The 21,309-nt window shown below is 44.1% G+C and overlaps 1 protein-coding gene across 9 annotated transcripts in view; it reads right to left on the bottom strand.

Moving 5' to 3' along the window:
• Positions 1-21,309, bottom strand: part of LOC145354308 (ankyrin-3-like) — a 736,920-nt gene that overhangs the window by 564,534 nt on the left and 151,077 nt on the right. For all 9 annotated transcript variants that reach the window (XM_080205431.1, XM_080205432.1, XM_080205433.1 and 6 more), the window contains exon 2: positions 15,591-15,659. In XM_080205431.1, the coding sequence (XP_080061557.1) occupies positions 15,591-15,659 (69 nt within the window). The remainder of the gene's footprint in view (positions 1-15,590; positions 15,660-21,309) is intronic.

Below are 21,309 nucleotides of genomic sequence, written 5' to 3'. Positions count from 1 at the left end.
GGTGAATGAAATGAGTATTTCCCACAATGGGTTCGTGGTCATCAGTCGATTCTTAGTTTCAGATTTTTTTTATTGAATTCAAATTCCACCATCTGCTGTGGCGGGATTCGAACCCGGGTCCCCAGAACATGAGCTGAGTTTCTAGATTAACAATCTAGCGATAGCACTACTAGGCTGTCACTTCCCCAATATTGCAGGACACAAGAAAAATTGTTCCAGTGGACAAAGACAAATACTAATCATTGGACTGATTAATACCAATCAGGGCTTTAACCTACAACTTACAAGTGTGCGGTCACATCACAACAAGCACATACCAATTCACAAAAAGATGTAGTGAATTCTCTTTTGAGCACATCAAAAATCATCTAAAATATTGCCATACTCTGGTTGCAATTATTGTGTCAATACATTAAACTCGATCCTCGAGCATAGAATCCTTGTAGGATTACCTTATAGAATAACAAGAAATTTTACTGTATGATAATAGATATTGGTATATCCTCATAGGTTATCCTCTTGTGTAAATAATTCAGCCTTAAAACAAAAACCACTTAGATAACAGAGAACACGAACCCCGTTTTGAAAGCACGCTACAAGGATCCATAACTGTTGAATTAGTGGAGCTGGAGCTGATATCAGATTTGCACTTCTCCATCATTGGTTTAATTTTTTTCAACACATGCACTGTGATCTGCTAACTCCATGGTCAAAATTGGACTGTTCATGGTACTGGTTGTCAGAGCAAAGAAAATGGCTCCCTTGGATATAAATGTTTCAAAGCAGCACTGTCTAATTCTCAGTCTGAAATCTTTTGCAGCCGCACAAAATTAAAGAGGAGAATTTTTTTTCAAAAACATTAAGCATGAGTATATGACACTAATCTGTGTTTGGTTTGTACACGGATCACAGTGCGCGCAAACCTCGAGAAGACAATTGAAGAATTACTCCAGGGCGAGTTCGGAACAGATTTATCCTTAAGCAATCATCCCAAAATAAACCACCATCCAATTAAAAAGAACAGTTATTTACAATAATTATCTAGTTAACTTAAAAGAAGATATTCCCCACGAGGTCAGAGAAACTCGAATTGATGGAGTCCAAATCCCGTGGTGCCTCTGAGTAAATGCAGCGTGTGATGTGGTACAAATGTTCTGATGCACACATCCAAAAATGAGGAACTTTCTTTTTAAAACGATGTATATCAGAATGCTCTGATTTCACAATTGGGAGATTTCTAATCTGTTATTTCATGAGAAACTCTCCCCAACAGAGACTCCCTTGTTTCCCTCCCTTCGCAGCGCCAGGGATCCAGGTTTGATTCCTGGCTTGGGTTACCGTCTGTGCAGATCTGCACATTCTCCCTGTGTCTGCATGGGTTTCCTCCGGGTGCTCCGGTTTCCCCTCACAGCCTGAAAGACGTGCTGGTTAGATGGATTGGTCGTGCTAAATTCTCCCTCAGTGTACACGAACGGGCGCCAGAGTGCGACGACTAGGGGTTTTCACAGTAACTTCATTGCAGTGTTTACATAAGCCTACTTGTGAAACTAATGAATAAATTTCAAACACAGGCACTCCCACTGGTATCCACGGAGATGCGTCTGAACCCAGCGATGCAACTTGTTTTTCTGTTTTCTCTCTTATCTCCTTTGGCCAGCATTTGTTGTCCACCTCTTATTGCTGTTGAACAAAGTGGTTTGCCGGGCCAGCGGAGTTGAAAGTCAAACACATTGCTGTGGGTCTGGAGTCACACATAGAACAGACCAGTGAAGGAAGTCTACCATCCTTACATTACTGAATCAAATAAGTTTGTAGATTCATGGTCACCATTACAGAGACGAGCTTCCAATTCAAAATTTTGTTAATTGAATTCAAATTCAGCCATCTGCCATTGTGAGATTTGAACCTACGACCCCAGAGCCTAACCTAAATTTCTGAATTACCGATTCAGTGACATCACTGTTACACCACCATCTCTACCTTCCTTGGGCGCTTTCATTCCAAGGTGTGAGAATCACTGCAAAAGGAAACTTGATCGTCCCTTATCTGAGGTAGCGAATGGAAGTTGTGTGTGTTTGTAGATAACATGTGGCCCAATGATCTCCTGGACTGAATTTGGTTCCCTGAGAAGTGGAGAGAAATTTTCCAGAGTATTCTTCCCCTTATTGGTATGGGAGTCTTCACAGTTTTATTGCCAGGAGCTTGCATGGCTGTGGGGAGAGAAGAGGGAGGTAGGAAGAGTCCACGTGATGCTGCAGATGTCAGGGTGTGGCACTGGCTTTACGGAGCAGCTGACCTTGTCCAATTGTTCACTGCAGGCGAGAATCTCCAATCTGGGTAAAATGATTGCAGGATCAGGGCTTTTTCCCTATTGTAGACTGCTCTTGATGCAATGTAACTTCAGAATGGGAGGCTGGCAAGAGCAAGGACAACCAATCAGCTGATTCATCATCAGCTGACTTATAGCAACAAACTGGGAAAGGCACAGGCTCTGTGTTGATTTGTCTGTGCCACTGTAAGATATGAAGGCCAGGTATATATCCAAGATGGAATCACTGGGACAAATTGATATGCTGCCTTTTACAACAAGACTCTTTCCAGAGAATTAGGGAAATAGATTCAGCAATGTGAAAAAGGCAAGAGGTCTGAGAGCTCAGTCAAAACTGTGGCTTTGGAGGAGATATTTTTGAACTAAGGTGCAGGGAAGTTGGGGGATTTGGAGAGGAGGTCTGAGTAGATGATGATGAAGATCCTATCATCACGGAGGAGTGTGAAATGGAGCAGGGGCTGCGGAACGGGAAGTCAGGAGAAAGGCTACTTCGGAGAAGCTTCACCAGACTGATTCCTGGGATAAAGGGGTCATCTTGCGAGGAAAGCTTGAGCTCACATTCGAGTTTAGAAGAACAAGTGATGATATTATCAAAACACAAAGGATTTTGAGGCGGCGGGGGCCGCTTGCTGGAAATATATTTCCCCTCACAGGGAATTTAGAACAAGGGAGCACTGTTTCATTTTGAATGCTGTTAAGATAAAAACAACGGACATGGGTGGGTTTAGGAGGTTACAGGTGAATGATTACGGAGAAACGTTGAAGTGAAAGAGGGGGTTGAAATTGGATGCATTGAGTGCTATGTGCCATCAAGATTTAGTGCAAGATTGGATGAAGAGAATTGCAGAGAGCAGCAAAGTCAAGAGATGGTGGCCAGAAAACAAAATGATGCAGGGTTGGTAGATGGGAAGGATGTGGGATATGAAGCTGAGTGGAGACTCAATTTACGCTTATTTATTTACGTGACAAGTAGGCTTAAATTAACAGTGCAATGAAGTTACTGTGAAAATCCCCTGGTCACCACACTCTGGCGCCTGTTTGGGTACACGGAGGGAGAATTTAACATGGCTAATGCATCTAACCAGCACGTCTCTTGGACTATGGGAGAAAACCAAAGCATCCAGAGGAAACCCACACAGACATGGGGAGAAGGTGCAGGCGCTACACGGACAGTGACCCAAACTGGGAATCAAACTGGATTGCTGGTGCTGTGAGGCAGCAGTGCTAACACCACTGTGCCACCCTGATACCAGAAGTTAAGGAGTTTTGTACAGCCCGAGGGAGAAGCTGGAGAGGGAGGATGGCATAATTAGCTGGACAGACGAGATTAAGGCAGATGCTGAATAGGGTGGTCTTGTTGTCTCAATCTATGCAAAGCAGCGCTGCAAATCGGTTCCAGTGGGAACGGCGGGGGGGGATCTAGCAATCTCAGCAGAGTATTTACTGTGCATTATGTGTCAAATCTGTGGGCTTGTTTCTGATGCTTACAATTTTTTTTATCTGGGCAAAACCTGCATCAATCGTCAATCAGGAGAGGGGTAATGGAACAAAGTTGATCGTTATGGGATTACACCCTTCAGAACGTGAAGGGAGAAAAATGGCAGAATTAACTTTTCAAATTAAAAGAATTTGGTTTGAAACGTGTGTGCTTTTTTTTCTAAATTAATTTTTCTTTTCAGTGGGGAGAGTTTAGACGGAGGTAACTGCAGAAGCAAGTCATTTTGTTTGTTCAGTGCGCTGCTGAGGTACACTTCACCTGGGCACTGTGTCCAGTTGTGAGCACCATACCTCAGGGGGATACTCTGGCCCTGGAGCAGCTGCAGCGAAAATTCACCAGCATCACACCAGGGAGCAAAGGGAAAATTCATGAGAAATGTTTGCATGGACGAGGCTGATGTTCCCTTGAGTATAAGCAGATTAAGAATGATCTAATTAAAGTGCTTAAGATGATTAAAGGAATCGACAGCGTAGGTAAAGAGAAATTATTTCCTCTGGTACACAATGGGGGCGGGGGAAGGTTAGGCAGGGAAACATTAAAATTAGTGCTGGCCCATTTAGGGCCAGTACAAAGGGTACTGGAAATCTGCAATTGTTTCTCTCACAAAGCTGAGACCAAGTCAATTAATACTTTTGTTTTGTTAGACAGGGGTAGTGAGGGATGTGGAAGCAAGCAGGGTATGTGGGAGGTACGGTGGCACAGCAGTTAGCACTGCTGCCTCATAGCTTTAGGGACCTGGGTTCGATTCCCGGCTTGGGCCACTGTCTGTGTGGAGTTTGCACATTCTCCTCGTGTCTGCGTGGGTTTCCTCTCACACTCCAAAGATGTGCAGGTTAGGTTGATTGGCCACGCTGAATTGTCCCTTTGTGTCAGGGGATTAGCAGGGTAAATGGATGGGATTAAGGGGATGTGGCATGGGTGGGATTGTGGTTGGTGCAGACTCGATGGGCCAAATGGCCGCCTACTGCACCGTAGAGATTCTATGGAGTTAAAATACAGGCCAATCAAATCTAATTGAATGGTGGAAAAGGTTCAAGGGTCTAAATGATTGACTATTGTTCCCTTGGTTCCCAATGTACTTTGAGGAAAGTTTCTTTAACAGTTGAGGATGCTTGCTTAACGATAGTCAGGGTCAGATCAGCTTTCCTCTAAGACCACCTCCGTTGCTGTTACCTGCCTGACATTCCATTCAAGCCATTCAGCACAAGCTCTCCTTTAAAGTTCATTTGATTTATTATTGCCACATGTATTAACACACAGTGAAAAGTACTGTTTCTTGCACACTATACAGACAAAACATACTGTTCATAAAGTCCATAGTGGAGAAGGAAAGGAACAGGTGCAGAATATAGGGTTACAGTCATAGCTAGGGTGTAGATGAAGATCATTATGAGACAGTTTAAGAATCAGAGGATAGTTTTTAAAAGTACAGAACAAGAGTAAAACACATTTTTCAGAAAAGACTAAACTTCCCTCCCAAAAAAACTTCAACCTGCACTTTTGCGTTCTGCCGAGGTCAAACAATGAACCCTGGTTAGAATGAATTGCTTACAGAAACACAAAGGATGCAAGACAACTCTTCCTGTCAATCCAGTGCCATCACACCATTACATCATCCGTATATGCAAAAGCTCCTGCCCAGATTTAGAATGTTACCTAAAATTACACCACTGAAGCAACACGATATTCAACAGTCCAACATTTATCTTAAGGACCATGACACAAAAAAAAGACAAAAGACAAGACATGCTGAAAATGCTTTGCAGGTCAGTCAGCGACTGTGGAGAAAACACACACATTAACACAGAAGGATGTGCTGGCCTTGGACAGGGTTCAGAGGAGGTTCATGAGAACGATCCCAGAAATGAAAAGCTTGACATATGAGGAGCGTTTGAGGATTCTGGGTCGTACTTGATGGAGCTGAGAAGGATCTCATTGAAAGTGACGGAATACTGAAAGGCCTGGATGGAGAGGGCGTGGGGAAGATGCTTCCATTAGTAGGAGAGACTCGGATCCAAGGGCACAGCCTCAGAGTAAAGAGGCAATCCTTTAGAACTGAGGTGAGGAGGGATTTCTTCAGCCAGAGTGGTGAACGTATGGAATTCATTGCTACAGAAAACTGCGGAACACAAGTCATGGAGTGTATTTGAGACAAAGAAAGATGATTGGTAAGGGGATCAGAAGTTACAGAGAAAAGATGGGAGAATGGGATTGTGAAACCTATTAGCCATGACTGAATGGTGGAGCAGGGTCAATGGGCCAAATGGCCTAATTCTGCTCCTATATCTTATGGTCTTAACATTTCAGTTGTAGACTCTCAGCCAGAATGGAACTTTGTCACTGATATTCTCTTTCCATTCTGATGAAGGGGCTTGGGCTCAAAAGGATTAACAATGAGCGCAAGTTGCATATATGGGGCTGTACTTCCTTGAATGTACAACAGGAAGGGGCGTTTAAGATGACTAAGCGATTTGACAGGGTAGATGGAGAGAAACCATTTCCCCTGGTGGCTGGGACCAGCACAATGTGGCCAATGTGTTAAAATCTGAGCCAGGTCATTCAGAGACAATGCCATAAAACACTTTTTCACACTAACAGGCTGTGGAAATCTGGAAAAAAAATCAAAAAGCTCCGTCAATTGAAAATGTCAAAACTGAGATTCACAGACTGTTATTAAGAGCTAAGGAACCAAGGCAGGCAAATGGCGTTGTGATGTAGATTAGCCATTATCTAATTGAATGGCGGCACCAGGCTTGAGGGGTGAACCGACCTCCTTCTGTTCCTACATTCTGAAACAGGATCAGTCCACAAGGCAGTAACATATGCTCTTTTTCGAAAAATCACCTCAAGTATTCTTTACAACGTCTTAAGATTAAGCAGATGCCTCAGGTGAATCAGATGTGTACATTCTGGTTTATTATAAAAGGTCTGCAGTCTCCAAGTTTTTACTTCAGGGAGAGATGTCACAAAAAGAAGGTTAATCTCAAATACCACACTGTGCTCAGTGTCCTTTAGGCTGCCGATCATTAAAATCTCTCTATCTTTTTATTCTCGTGCTGTCAATCAATATGATCAAAGACACAATCACAGATAGATCACACTGTCATTGAAAAAAAACACAATATTACGTTGTGTCGTTGAGTCCACACTGTTTCAAGACCCCAATACGCACCCTGAAAACATACAATTCACCTCATTCCAAAAGCACCAGCTTAAATTCCTGATCAATAGGAGTGTGCCCTTTATCTTCTCCTCACTGTTAGCTTTCATTTTGTGCAACATTGAACGAGCAGTTTCCATCTCGAAGTCGAGCTTTCTAAACGACGCTAAACCAAAGCCGACAATGTGTTTTTATCGCTGTCCCAGCAAAGAACTGGCACCTGACGAAGACAGTAGCCGTGAGGTGGAGATGCCGGCGTTGGACTGGGGTAAACACAGTAAGAAGTCTGACAACACCAGGTTTAAGTCCAACCGATTTGTTTGATAGTAAACTCACAAGCTTTCGGGGTTTGCCCCTTCGTCAGGTGAATGGAGAGTTCACCTGACGAAGGGGCAAGCCCCGAAAGCTTGAGAGTTTACTATCAAATAAATTGGTTGGACTTAAACCTGGAGTTGTCAGACTTCTTACCTGATGGAGACTCAGTGTAGGACAAAAGTGGCACCCATGCAAGCAGCATGAAAGACTTGGCGTGTTCAACTGATCTGTGTTTGATTTTGAGAGTCTGGTGACTGATCTATGCTCACTGTGCTTCCCTGGGTGTGGATTCTGAGCAAAGTGAACATGCATCATAGAAGCTACTAGAAGCTGAGTTGTAAACATGAGTGCAAATATTTGGTGACTGCAGAAATATTTAAAAAACTCTTGTTAATAAGATATATGGCATCATCTCTACATTTCTCTCAGATGTATGAAACATACACTCAAGGCCAGTGACATTTCTGTTGCCTTCCCCTCAAGTTTTTGTTGTCGTCAGCTGAGTGAAGTGTGGTACTCGATGGTGACAGTTCTTGCACATACTGGTGTTTTTTCCTTACAGCCTCTAAAGCTCCGAATCAATATCATGAACTTCTGTTTAACCAAATGTAAATATTGACCATTAAAAGTGGACCTCATTGTCACTTGGTGGGAGGCAATTGTAATATAATCTGCCAGGAAGGAAGAGGGTAGGTTCACGTCAGGAATCCATTTTATATCCTATGGTATCCAACTTCAACCCACCTCATTGCCGTTGGGCAGACTAATTACACCAATGGGAATGAAGCATCGAGCCACAGAATCCCAATAGTGCAGAAGAAGCCATTCAACCCATCCAAACTGCACCAATTCTCCAAAAGCGGATCTTAGCGGACCCTCCCATCCTATCCCCTAACCCCATACATTTACCATGGCCAATCCACCGAACCTCCAAAATCTTTAGATGCCAAGAGGCAAGTTAACATGGCCAATCCACCTAACCTACACATCTTTGGCGTGTGGGAGGAAATCAAAGCACTCGGAGGAAACCCATGCAGACATGGAGAGAGTGTACAGATCCTACACAGTTCGGGAGAACATGCAATTGCTGCACAGATGGACAGTGACCCAAGGCTGTGAATGGACCTGGGTCCCTGGCGCTGTGAGTTAACAGTGCTAGCCACTGTGTCGTCCCAGGTTGGTGCAAATAACAGATTCATTCAAGGGACAGTTTGATGTCCACATGAAGTAGAAAGGTTTGTGGAGTATAAACACTAGACTAGCTGTTTCTGTGCAGCAGAGTCAATGCAATTCTACGTAAAGAATAGTCATGCACAAGTCACATAGTGTGTCGGGAAAGCAGACGGTGATAAAAGGCCATATGATTCAGCAAACCTTTTCCAGCCATCCATCAACCAAATGTAACCTGTGCCATTGTGGAAACTTTTTTCCCTGACTCCCAATCAAGGTAAATGGAGCCAGAATCTCTATCCAGCCCTATTCTATCTGTGCCCAATGGCTGATTTTTCCTGGCATTACACTCCATAGTCCCAAATGCATGGGGTGCAGGGAGTCAGAGGGAGGTTGGGTGGGAGGAGGGCAGAGAGCAGAGGGAGGTGGGGGGGGGGGGGGGGGCGCGAGAGGGCGTAGGTTCACCATCAATCATTGCACTCAACATGTGCACGTATGTGACCCCCGTGAATCAAAGACAGGGAAATTCTGAACAAGTTCAGAAATAGGAAATCAGGAGATAAAAGTGTGATATTAGCTGCCAGTTTGGCAATAGCAATTGGTGAAATCCCTATGTAAAGATGATGTTAACATATCTTTTTCAACAGGTTTTCAACAACTTAGATGGCAGAGAACTATCCAAAAACTTGCGAGCTTGGAGTCACAGTGATTACACCCCCTAGATATCAGAAGACTCTCCGTGACTGTCTAGCCAAAAGTGGTCATCACTCCTTGCAGCACTGCGAGTCCAGAATGTTCCTTGTGGCTCTGAAAAGAAATATTGTTCTGCTGCAGAATATTGGCAAAGGCCCAGAATTTTGACCATTATCGTGCTGCATTAATCTACAATATTCCTGAAGGAAATCACTAATAGGAAATGAAATAAAATCTTTTGTGACAAATTACAGTCCTCAAGGGGTTAAGAATAAAGGACCATAACATGAAGACCACACCCAACACTCGGCACAACAGATGGGGAGCTGCCCCTACATTATTATCTATCTGTAAACACTAAGTATATTGATCAAAGACAACTTTACTGGCAATCCAAGGTCATTATCTGAGTCATCCCTTTCTGAAGGAACACTTGAATTGCCTTGAACGTGAGGTAAGTTTATACCTGTGGATTGGGTCCGTTACCAAAGCAGACTGAAGATCTTAGTAAGATCTCAAAAGCCAGACTGCACAGCAAGGGAATACCAAAAGGGGTAAAAGGCCATCGGTTCCTCCCCACCAACCCCCTCCCCACCTCAAATAAGATCGTTACAATGCTGAATGGTTGTTAACCCATTAAATGCCAGGGGAAACCGGTTCCGATTTTCAAAATCTCCATCTTTTTTCCTTTGTACAGCATCTCACCATACCATTTCCCCCCCCCCCCAGTTCAGCTTTAATAACAAAAATACTGCAGGAAATGATAACCAGCATGAAAGGTGATAAGAGAGAATGGAGCAGTGGCTGAATATCCAGATTTGTTGGATTCTACACTGCTTTAAGTAATCAGTTAACAATTGTTTTAAAAAAAACATTACTGCCTTTGCTATAGCAATTTTCTTTTAAATCCAATATAAATCACAAATACATCTCCCCAGATTTAAATTGAGGCTTTTAACTCTTGGGTGACTTGAATATTTGCAAATTACTATCAAAGACAAAGACAGTTTAAGGCATTTTGGTTCCTCTGGTTTTTCCTCACAATAGCTCTCAAAGATGTATGTGTGTGAGAGAGAGAGAAATGTTAGACAAAGGAAATACCGAAAGCTTTTAAAAATTGCAATGGTATTCTGGTGCTCTAAGGGTTAAGGAGCATTAGGAATTGTAATAATCACCTTCAAATCCGCCTGATTTAACAGGAAGCCTGGTTCAGACACCCATGCACTGAACCCAGGCAGACAGAGAACAAACACGAAGGGCGAATCTTCCAGTCATTTCTACCTTTGTCTCCCATCATCATTAACCCCTGATGCACAGACTGTGCCCTGTAAATACATCAATAGACAATGCCCTCAAACACCATTCCGACCGGGAAATGGGAGCGCCCCTCACAGATATTCCCAACAAACAGCTCCAGTCTGAACACTCCCTTTCAGCATGATGAGGGAGGAAAACGAGACGTTTCTCCAATTCTGGTCCACTTTTCTCCTCTCTGTGAAACTAAACAATCTCATTGATTCCCCCCAATATCAATGTGAAATCGCGCACACTTAAAATAACAAGAGAAATGCCAATAAGTGAAAGCACTAACAACATGTGGAGCCTTTAAAACACTGTTGCTCCAGCCAGTTCGCTCGCTAGCTGGGCATTTTAGCCTGATCTTCAATGTTGGATACAAATGCTATTGAATTCTCATTCCATCGCCTGACACAAAACACACCCAGCAGTACCAAGCGGAAACACAACCAGCTCCCATTCTAGCAAGTTCTTTCTTCTCTATTCCAATTGTACTGTCTCCTGAAAGCAGGAAACTTTTGTTTTATGGGCTATTTAAACAAGCAGCAATAAAACAGACAAATGCATTGGAAAATAAAATACTCATTCCTTTACCTTTTTGCCCCTCTTCTTCCTATGAGCTGTTTTTGAACCATTTTTCTTTGGTTCCTCACTCATTGTGTGTGTTTTTTTAATCGTTTATCAAATAAAAGACAACACTCCAATTATTCCGACATCCAGGGCTGTTTGCATATCATCGAGATCCCATCAAAAGGTTCAATCCATGTGGCGATGTCTCAGAGACAGGTACAATGCATGAATGCTGGTTAAACACAACTCCAGTCCAACTGGTCCAGGTCTCAGCCTAATCTCTTCCAGTATGCTCCAAATTGGAAATTCACTCCCCCATTTTCCAAGAGACAGAGAGAGGGGGGGGGAAAATCAGTGTCTTCTTATTACACCGAGATGCTACTTGTTCCCCTCTTATCTCTCCAATTCTCTTTAAATCCCCACACTGGAATTGAACTGGAGACTGATGAAGAGCTCTTTCTCCCTCCCCAGTCAATGAATTCCCCTATCTACAGCCAAGTGCAGGGAAAAATAATAATAATATTCCGCTGCAATGTGCTCGCCTTGCCACTAGGTAGGGACTAACCAAAACACAGGTTAAAGCTTTGGCAGGAATGACTGGTCTGAGATCGGGTTCCACTCATCTCCTGGGAGGCCACTCCCATCTGTGCGTCTGAGCCGAGGAGGAATAGCGAGCATTAAATGTAATCCAAAGACACGGGAAGGGAAATATTGTAAGAAAACTCGATGTAAAAAAAGGTGCCTTTTAAAAAAAATCAAACATGCCTCAAGACTTTGGACAGAGCAGACAGAAGGCTAATAAACACAAGTTGTTTCAGTGCAAGCCTGAGTTGGACTATATTTCATACTAAACCAATGCCATCAGCTAATGTGTCCCAGTCAATCGATACAAGCAATTAACCATTTAATACTGTAAAAGCAGAAACTACTCTGCTGATGCATATTGAACCACTTGTCATCAATACTTGTCCACCATCTGCCTGTATTCATATACAAATCATCAAGAACTAGTTTTTTTTTAAAGAAAAAAAACCCTTCAAGTTCCTAGCTGGATAGAGCAGCAGCAGCAGTCTGGTTATCAAACAGCACTCTCCTGGATAGTTGCTGCCAGTCGGTTTAAAGCGTCACAAGTAGGCTTACATTAACACTGCAATGAAGTTAGCGTGACAATCCCCCCTAGTCGCCACACTTCAGCATCTGGGTACAGTGAGGGTACACGGGTACTGATGGGTGAATTTAGCACGGCTAATGCACCTAACTAGCACGTCTTTTGGACTGTGGGAGGAAACCCACACAGACATGGGGAGAACGTGCAGACTCCACGCAGACAGAGACACAAACTGGGAATTGAACCCGGGTCCCTGGCGCTGTGAGGCAGCAGTGCTAACCACTGTGTCACCAGTATGAACTATGCTCTCCACCCACCTCAAAAAGTGATCTATGCATCTACTTTTCCACATCTCATCATTTCTTCGAAGTAAAGGCACATCTTATAATCAGCTACACGGATTGTAAAATATAGATATTTACAGATACCTGGAGGACTTTGCCTGTTGCACATTACATGAAGGATGCTGCATAACACCACTGCCTGTTCGACAGCTCACAGTGTGCATCTCATGGCTACATTTCATTCTGATGGAACACAGCAAGTCAAATCTAGAAATAACATTCTGGGGGCGAGGCTTTGGAGCAAATAGTTCACGTGAAGTGTAGTAAGGAAATCAAGGTTTTGTAACAAAATAAATATCATTTGGGTGCACAGCCCAGTTCGGAGGTCGAATCATGCATCCCCTTTTGACGGTTCTTACATCCCCAAGGCAAATGATGCACTTAATTATCTGAGAAAAGAGGCTCTTACAACAGATAAAGATACCCAAAATTCAGCTTTCAGACTCCTGGGTGCTGTTCTCAGTGTTCACGGCATTACTTCATTTTCTGACAATTGAACAATCTTAATAGCAATGACTATTATTAAATGGTTACTGGGTGGTATGGTGGTTAGCAATGCTGCCTCACAGCACCGGGGAGCCGGGATCGATTCCCAGTTTGGGTCACTGTCTATGTGCAGTTTGCACCTTCTCCCTGTGCCTGCAAGGGTTTCCTTCAGGTGCTCTGACTTCCTCCCACATTCCAAAGATGTGTAGGTTAGGTGGATTGGCCACACTAAGTTAACACTTAGGGCAGGATTTTATGGCCTGGGTTGGGTTGGGCAAGGTTGTAAAATCCTGCCCAATGCCAATGGAAATTTCCATTCTGGGAACCTCGCCTGCCCCAACTCCGGTAGGGTTTCGTTCTTAGTGTCAGAGGGATTAGCAGGATAAGTGCATGGGGCTATGGGGACTGGTTAGGATTGTAGTTGGTGCAGACTCGATGGGCCAAATGGCCTCCTTTTGCACTGTAGGGATTCTACGATTCCAAGTGCTGACGTTTTATCTGCTTTGTCGTTTACTCACATACTTGTGGCCCAGGAACTTAGCTTAAACTATAGGAAATTTTAGTTCACTTTTCTGAATCATTAAGTACAATGTTATTTTCCTGACTCCTTTTTGAAGCAAACATTTGCAATTACGCAGCTTTGAATTCTGACTCCTTAAATTTTCCTCTGACCTGACCAGATGTTGCCGAAAATTCATCTGTCAGAAAATTCAAATCTTAATTTGTTGCAGCTTCTGTGGTTTGCTAACTAATTCCTTTCCCACAAGCAAAAATAAATATTACAAGAACAATCTATTGCTGTTCCATTTACTGTAGCCAACCCATTCTAAAAGATGAGGCAACCAGAGGAATAAACAGCTAAAAGAACATTTCTAACACACCAACAGGGACACCTGAAACAATTCCCCAGAGGGTAAGTGGGGGAGAGTGGGAGGGGAAAGTGCATTAACTGCACTCAACACTCACTGGTTTGGGAAGAATGGATGACTAAGACAACAATTAATCTCTCATTCTAACACAAGGAGGTCAACAGTTCAGCTTTATGATTTACAGTGAAGAAATCTGCCATACTTTATATGATGATGCCATTAATACTGATTGCTAATGCACCAAGAAGCTTCAATCTTCCGATTGAATACCCCCTGAACAAGCCAAGTAAAATCTGCCAACTTCTTCTGCATCCAAAGACTATGCATCAGTCACTTCGGCTGATGATTTAGACAAGGATACACCCGGCTCCGCTCTGCCGTGTGAAGCGAACACAATTGATTTGAAGTGACCTTGTGCTATCCATGCAAATCGTTCTACTCACATCCCTTGTGAAAACATTTACTTTTCCCCTTCTGTTAGTCAACACACTTGGTGACATGTTCACCTACCTCGGATCCAGAATGTTGTGGGTTGAAGAGCCCCTATGAATTTGAGCAGTAATTTAAGGCATCAATTCACTTACTTACTCAAGGGATTTTGTGATGTCAGAAGGCCACCCTACTCATGAGGGGTCAACCAGAGGGCGGGGGGCTGGTTGGTGTGCCTACTTAGGAGCACATGAAAGGGCACTTTTTGAAGATGAGCTGGGAAATTGTAATCCAGTCATTCAGTTGCAGATTGTGATACCTTAAAGTATGTACTATCAACGACATCATCATCTCCCGCTGCCTCTCAAACTCAGCGCGGCTAGTTTCACCTAGTTTCGCATTTACCTGTCATAATCATTTGATTAGATATATATGCGCAGAAACAGGCTATTTGGCCCTCCCAGCCCATGGCGGTGTTTATGCTTCATGCCTTTTTAGATCTAAGTCGAGGGGGGTAGCACAGTGGTTAGCGCCACTGCCTCATTGCGCCAGGGACTCGGGTTCTATTCCCGGTTTGGGTCACTGTATGAGCAGAGTTTGCGCATTCTCCCCATGTCCATGTGGGTTTCCTCTGGGTGCTCCAGTTCCTTTCCACAGTCTGAAAGACATGCTGGTTAGCATTGGCCGTGCTAAATTCTCCCTCGGTGTATCCAAACAGGGGCCGCAGTGTGGTGACTAGGGGATTTTCACAGTAACTTCATTGCAGTGTTATTGTTAAGCCTACTTGTGACATAAATAAATAAATCTATCAGAACCATCTATTCCTTCTCCCTTAAATACTTAGCCAGCTTCCCTTTAAATGCATCTATCCTTTGCTTCAACTGTTCTCTGTGGTGGTGAGTTCCAGATGCGAATCAGAGCATCCTCCACCATCAGCTTCTCATCCCAACTTCACACACTGTAACTCAAGTCCCCGAGGATCTACACTTGGCCTCTCAAATCCTGGTCACATAATGATGTCTGAAGTGCATCATTTTTCTGATGAATGTTGTCACTACTGAAAAAGGGAGTCCCTGACTCAGCCTGAGCTGTATTTATAAACCGCGCATCCGAGTGATATTTATTTGTTGGAAAACCTTGATTTTCTTCACATGCTGCAAAGCCTGGCTAGGATGTTATTTCTGGATTTGACTTGCTGTGTTTCCATCAGAAACATGGCTGCAAGATGCACTATGTGAACTGCCCACTACAGGCTGTCCCTTGACAGCATCATCTGAAAATACGGTGTCAGGTTCCACATGTAAGCCGACAACACATCCCTACCTCTTCACCAACTCCGCTGCTGCCTCTTGTGCTGTCCGTATGTCCGTCCGAACTCCGGTCTTGGATGAGCTGCAATTGAACATTGAGAAAACTGAAGCCATCACAAAAATCAAACCATCCCTCACTGATTTCATCCAGTTCAAAGTCTGACAACACCAGGTTTTAGTCCAACCTATTTATTTGATAATATTCTCACAAGCTTTCGAGGGGACAGCCTCTTCGTCAGGTGAATGGCTGTCCCCTCGAAAGCTTGTGAGAATATTATCAAATAAATAGGTTGGACTAAAACCTGGTGTTGTCAGACTTTTTACTGTGTTTACGCCAGTCCAACGCCGGCATACCCACTTCATCCAGTTCCACAGCCACCATCTCAGGGTGAACAAGATAGTTGCTAACTACAGCATCCTCTTTGTTTCAATTCCTTTCCAATACAAATACATCCACTTCTGTCTAACAGCACCCAGCAGTAATAACTCCTCAGAGTTAAACACACACACACACACACACACACACACACACACACACACACACACACACACACACACACACACACACACACACACGACTCCCTGTCAGGGCATCACCTCAAATCAGGGAACTCATACTCCAAGAGCCCAACATCAGTGACCTCACTGAGGTCATTACACCAGTTCTGCTCTTGCTCCAGCCCATCTCACCAACCGTATCTTTATCCTAGAATGAGACGGTGCACAGACAGCTATTGGCCTGATCGTTCCTGCAATGGTACAACAATCCAGTAAATAACAGCCTCTTCTTCTCCCTATTGCATTGAATTTTATTCCATTCAAGCAGATATCTAACTCCCTTTTGAATGTTACTATTGAATATGTTTCCTTGATATTTTTCTTGCATTGCATTCTAGATAGTAACTTTCATTTATATAACACTTCAATGTTTAAAGACTTCCCAAAAGTTTTCATGGAAGTATTAAGCAGAATTTGACATCAAGCCCAATAGGTTAGATTTCCAAAACCTTGGTCAAAGAGTTTTAACGAACACCTTAGAGAGAGAGGCAGAAATGTTAAGGGAGGGAACTGCAGAGTTTAAGGGTCTCAGCACTAGAAGGCCCAGCCACCAATGTAGAGCAATTCATTTTGGGGTTTCTCAACAGGCCAGGAATGAAGGAGTGCAGAGATCAGCGGGCTGTTGAGCCAGAGGAGATTACAAAGATGGGGAATGTCAAGGTAGAGATTTCCTTCGTGCGCTCCGGTTTCCTCACACAGCCCATAGATGCGCAGGTTAGGCAGACTGGCCATGCTAAATTGCCCTTAGTGTCAGGAAGACGAGCTAGGATAAAAACCTGTGGCTACGAGAATAGGGCCTGGGTGGGACTGTGGTTGGTGCAGACTCAATGGGCTGAATGGCCTCCTTCTTTGGCCATGGAGAGATTTCAAAACAAGAATGAGTCTTCAAATGCGCGTCCTTCGGTACTTCCCCACACCGATCACCGAGCTTGAAATAGGGTATAGGGAGAAAGCAGGAATGTGGCATTGAGGTGGAGCATCAGCCATGATCATACTGCGGGGCAGAGCAGGTTTGAAGGGGCAAATGGCCTACTCTTGCTCCTAATTCCTATGTTTCTAACCGAGGATGCATCCAATCTAGACTGATTGACTTTTCTACTGATGACTGGCCATCTCTTAAAAAAAAATTCCGATTCATTGATATCCCGTCCAATATCAGCACTGATTCTCCTTTACGGCTGAATCAGCTACATCTTCTTCTCGAGTGAAGATGTGAAGCACTCATTCGTTTATTGAAAAAGGGAGGGAGACAAAGCAGGAAACTACAGGCCAGTTAGCCGAACATCTGTCATGGGGAAAATGTGAGAAGCCATTACTAAAGATATTCCAGTAGGGCACTTGAAAAATATTCAGGCAATCAGGCAGACTCAACATGGTTTTAAGAGAAGGAAATCATGCAAAACCAATTTATTCCAGTCCTTTGAAGGAGGAATGTGCTGTGGATAAAAGGGGAACAGGTGGATACATGGGCAGCACGGTAGCACAGTGGTTAGCACTGCTGCTTCACAACTCCAGGGACCTGGGTTCGATTCCCGGTTTGGGTCACTGTCTGAGTGGAGTTTGCACATTCTCCTCATGTCTGCGTGGGTTTCCTCTGGCTGCTCCGGTTTCCTCCCACAGTCCGAAGATGTGCGGGTTAGATTGATTGGCCACACTAAAAATTGCCTTTAGTGTCCTGAGATGTGTAGGTTAGAGGGATTAGTGGGTAAAATATGTAGAGATGGGGGGGTAGGGTCTTGGTGGGATTGTGGTCGGTTCAGACTCGATGGGCTGAATGGCCTCTTTCTGTACCATACGGTTTCTATGATATTGTGCTTAGATTTTCAGAAGATATTTGACAAGGTGCCACATTAAAAGCTATTGTATAAAATTAAAGCTCTTGGTGTAGGAAGTAACATATTGGCATGGATTGAAGATTGGCTAGCGAACAGGAAACAAAGAGTTGGCACAAATGGGTCATTTTCTGGCAGTCAGGATGTGACAAGTGGTGTGCCACAGGGATCAGTACTTTGTACAATTTATATAAATGATTTGGGTGGAGGAACTGATGGTGTGGTTGCTAAATTCTCTGATGACACAAAGGTAAGCAGTAAAGTAAATCACAAAAAGGGATGCAAGGAAGCCACAAAGGGACTTGGATATGTTAAGCGAGTGGGCCAAATTTTAGCAAATGGGCTATGATGTGAAATTGTCCATTTTGACAGGAAGAATTAAAAAACTCATTATCTAAATGGTGCAAGATTGCAGAGCTCCAGCACTTCAGAGAGATCCGGGTGTCCTAGTGCATGAATCACAAAAGGCTAATATACAGATACAGTAAGTAATTAGAAAGTTCATAGAATGTTGTCATTTATTGTGAGGGGAATTGAATACATAAATAGGGAGATTTGCTTCAGTGGTACAGAGGATTGGTGAGACTTCATCTGTGTACACTATTGTCAAAAGAAGGAGAACAACAAAAACAGCCCAGGAAACAGGCCCTTCGGCCCAACGAGCCCGTGCCGCCATTTTAACACTACCTGTTCCCCCCATCCACCCATGACCCTCATCTATTGTTTTATGGCCATCCACATTGAGGAAAACTAATTTAGGGTCAATTTATTACTGTCAATCAGCCTAATAGCACAAGATAGCAAGCTATCTTGGATCTCGTGCTATGTAATGAGGCAGGCAGAATTAGGGACCTTGTGGCGAAGGATCCTCTTGGGAAGAGTGATCATTGTATGGTGGAGTTTCTGATGCAGATGGAGGAGGAGAAAGTGGGTTCCCGGACATGTGTCCTTTGTTTGAACAGAGGGGAGTACGGTAGGATGAGAGAGGAATTGGCAAATGTTGATTGGGGGAGCGCGTTGGAAGGTAGGTCTGCTGAGGAACAGTGGAGGATCTTTAAGGAGATCTTTCTTGGTGCTCAGCAGAAATTTATTCCGATGGTTAAAAAGGATCATAGGAGGAGAGATAATCAGCCGTGGATAACGAAGGAGGTAAAGGAAAGTGTTAAATTAAAAGCGGATGCGTTTAGTGTAGCTAGGAGTAGTGGGCGAGAAGAGGATTGGGAGAGGTTTAAATGTCAAAGAATGACAAAGAAGTTGATAAAGAAGGGTAGGATAAACTATGAAGCTGGGCTAGCGCTTAATATAAAAAAGGACAGCAAGAGTTTTTATAAATACATAAAAAGGAAGAGGCTGGCTTGGGTGAACGTTGGACCCTTAGAGGATGAGAGGGGGGACTTAGTGGTAGGGGATGGGGAAATGGCTGAGGCCTTGAATAACTTTTTTGTTTCAGTCTTCACGGAGGAGGACGTGAATAATTTGCCGGGTGTTAGCGATGGAAAGATGGTAGGACTAGAGGGCCTGAATGACATTATTGTTACTAGAGAGGCGGTGCTCGACATACTGGAGGGACTGATTGTGGACAAATCCCCAGGACCGGATGGAATGCACCCAAGGGTTCTGAAAGAAATGGCGGAGGTGATAGTGGATGCCTTGGTGGTTATTTTCCAAACATCGCTGGATTCCGGGGAAGTGCCAGAAGATTGGAAAACGGCTAATGTTACGCCGTTGTTTAAGAAGGGTGGCAGGCAAAAGGCAGGGAATTATAGGCCGGTTAGTTTAACGTCTGTTGTAGGAAAAATGTTAGAATCAGTGATCAAGGAGAAAATAGCGAGGCATCTTGAGGAGAATTGTTTGGTAGAGCAGACGCAGCACGGTTTCGTTAAGGGGAAGTCGTGTCTGACAAATTTATTGGAGTTCTATGAGGATGTGTCTAGGGTGGTGGATAGAGGAGAGCCGGTGGATGCGGTGTTTCTTGATTTTCAGAAGGCGTTTGACAAGGTGCCTCACAAGAGGTTATTACAGAAGGTCAGGGGGCATGGAGTTGGGGGTAGGGTGTTAGCGCAGATAGAGGATTGGCTGTCAAATAGGAGGCAGAGAGTGGGGGTCAATGGGTGCTATTCCGATTGGCGGTTGGTGACTAGTGGAGTGCCCCAGGGGTCGGTGCTGGGGCCTCAGCTATTTACCATTTATATAGATGATCTGGAGGAGGGAACCGAGTGTATGGTGTCGAAATTTGCTGATGACACCAAGATTGGTGGAACGGCAAATTGTGCGGAGGGTGTGGCGAGTCTACAGAAGGATCTAGATAGGCTGGGCGAATGGGCCAGGAACTGGCAAATGGATTTTAATGTTGGCAAATGTGAGATTGTCCACTTTGGTAGGAATAATGGTAGGAAGGACTATTATTTACGTGGCGAAAAACTGCAGCATGCGACGGTGCAGAGGGACCTCGGGGTCCTTGTGCATGAGTTGCAAAAACCCAGTTTGCAGGTGCAGCAGGTGGTCAGGAAGGCTAATGGGATGCTGGCCTTCATAGCGAGGGGGATTGAATATAAAAGTAGGGAGGTCTTGCTGCAGCTGTATAGGGCACTGGTGAGGCCGCAGCTGGAGTACTGTGTGCAGTTTTGGTTGCTGTACTTACGCAAGGATATTTTGGCCTTGGAGGGAGTGCAGAGGAGGTTTACTAGGCTGATGCCAGAGTTGAGGGGGTTGAACTATGAGGGGAAGCTGAATAAACTAGGCTTAGAGTTTAGAAGAATGAGGGGAGATCTCATTGAGACATATAAGATGATGAATGGGATGGATAGGATAGAGCTGGAGAGGCTGTTCCCGCTCAGAAAGGACTGTAGGACTAGAGGGCACAGCCTCAAGATAAAGGGGGGGGCAGTTTAGAAAGGAGTTGAGGAGGAACTTCTTCACTCAAAGGGTGGTGAATCTCTGGAATTCTCTGCCCGTTGAAGTGGTGGAGGCTGCCTTGCTAAATATTTTTAAGACGCGGGTTGATAGGTTTTTGATAAGAGAGGGGATTAAGGGTTATGGGGAGAGGGCGGGAAAGTGGAACTGAGCCACGACAGATCAGCCATGATCTTATTGAATGGCGGGGCAGGCTCGAAGGGCTAGATGGCCTACTCCTGCTCCTATTTCTTATGTTCTTATCTTTGGGGTGTGGGAGGAAACCGGAGCACCCGGAGAAAACCCACGCAAGCACGGGGAGAATGCACAAACTCCCACAGACACCAACCCAAATCCATGTGTCTGCACAGCAAACAGTGGTATTGGTCTCCTTACTTAAGGAAAGATATAGATTAGATATATTAAAAGTTGTTCAGAGAAGCTTTACTG

Source organism: Carcharhinus amblyrhynchos, chromosome 17, assembly GCF_965287045.1.
Source record: "Carcharhinus amblyrhynchos chromosome 17, sCarAmb.v2.hapA, whole genome shotgun sequence".
Classification (NCBI taxonomy): domain Eukaryota; kingdom Metazoa; phylum Chordata; class Chondrichthyes; order Carcharhiniformes; family Carcharhinidae; genus Carcharhinus; species Carcharhinus amblyrhynchos.
Note: the sequence above shows the minus strand (reverse complement) of the source record. Positions and strands in the feature narration are given on the sequence as shown.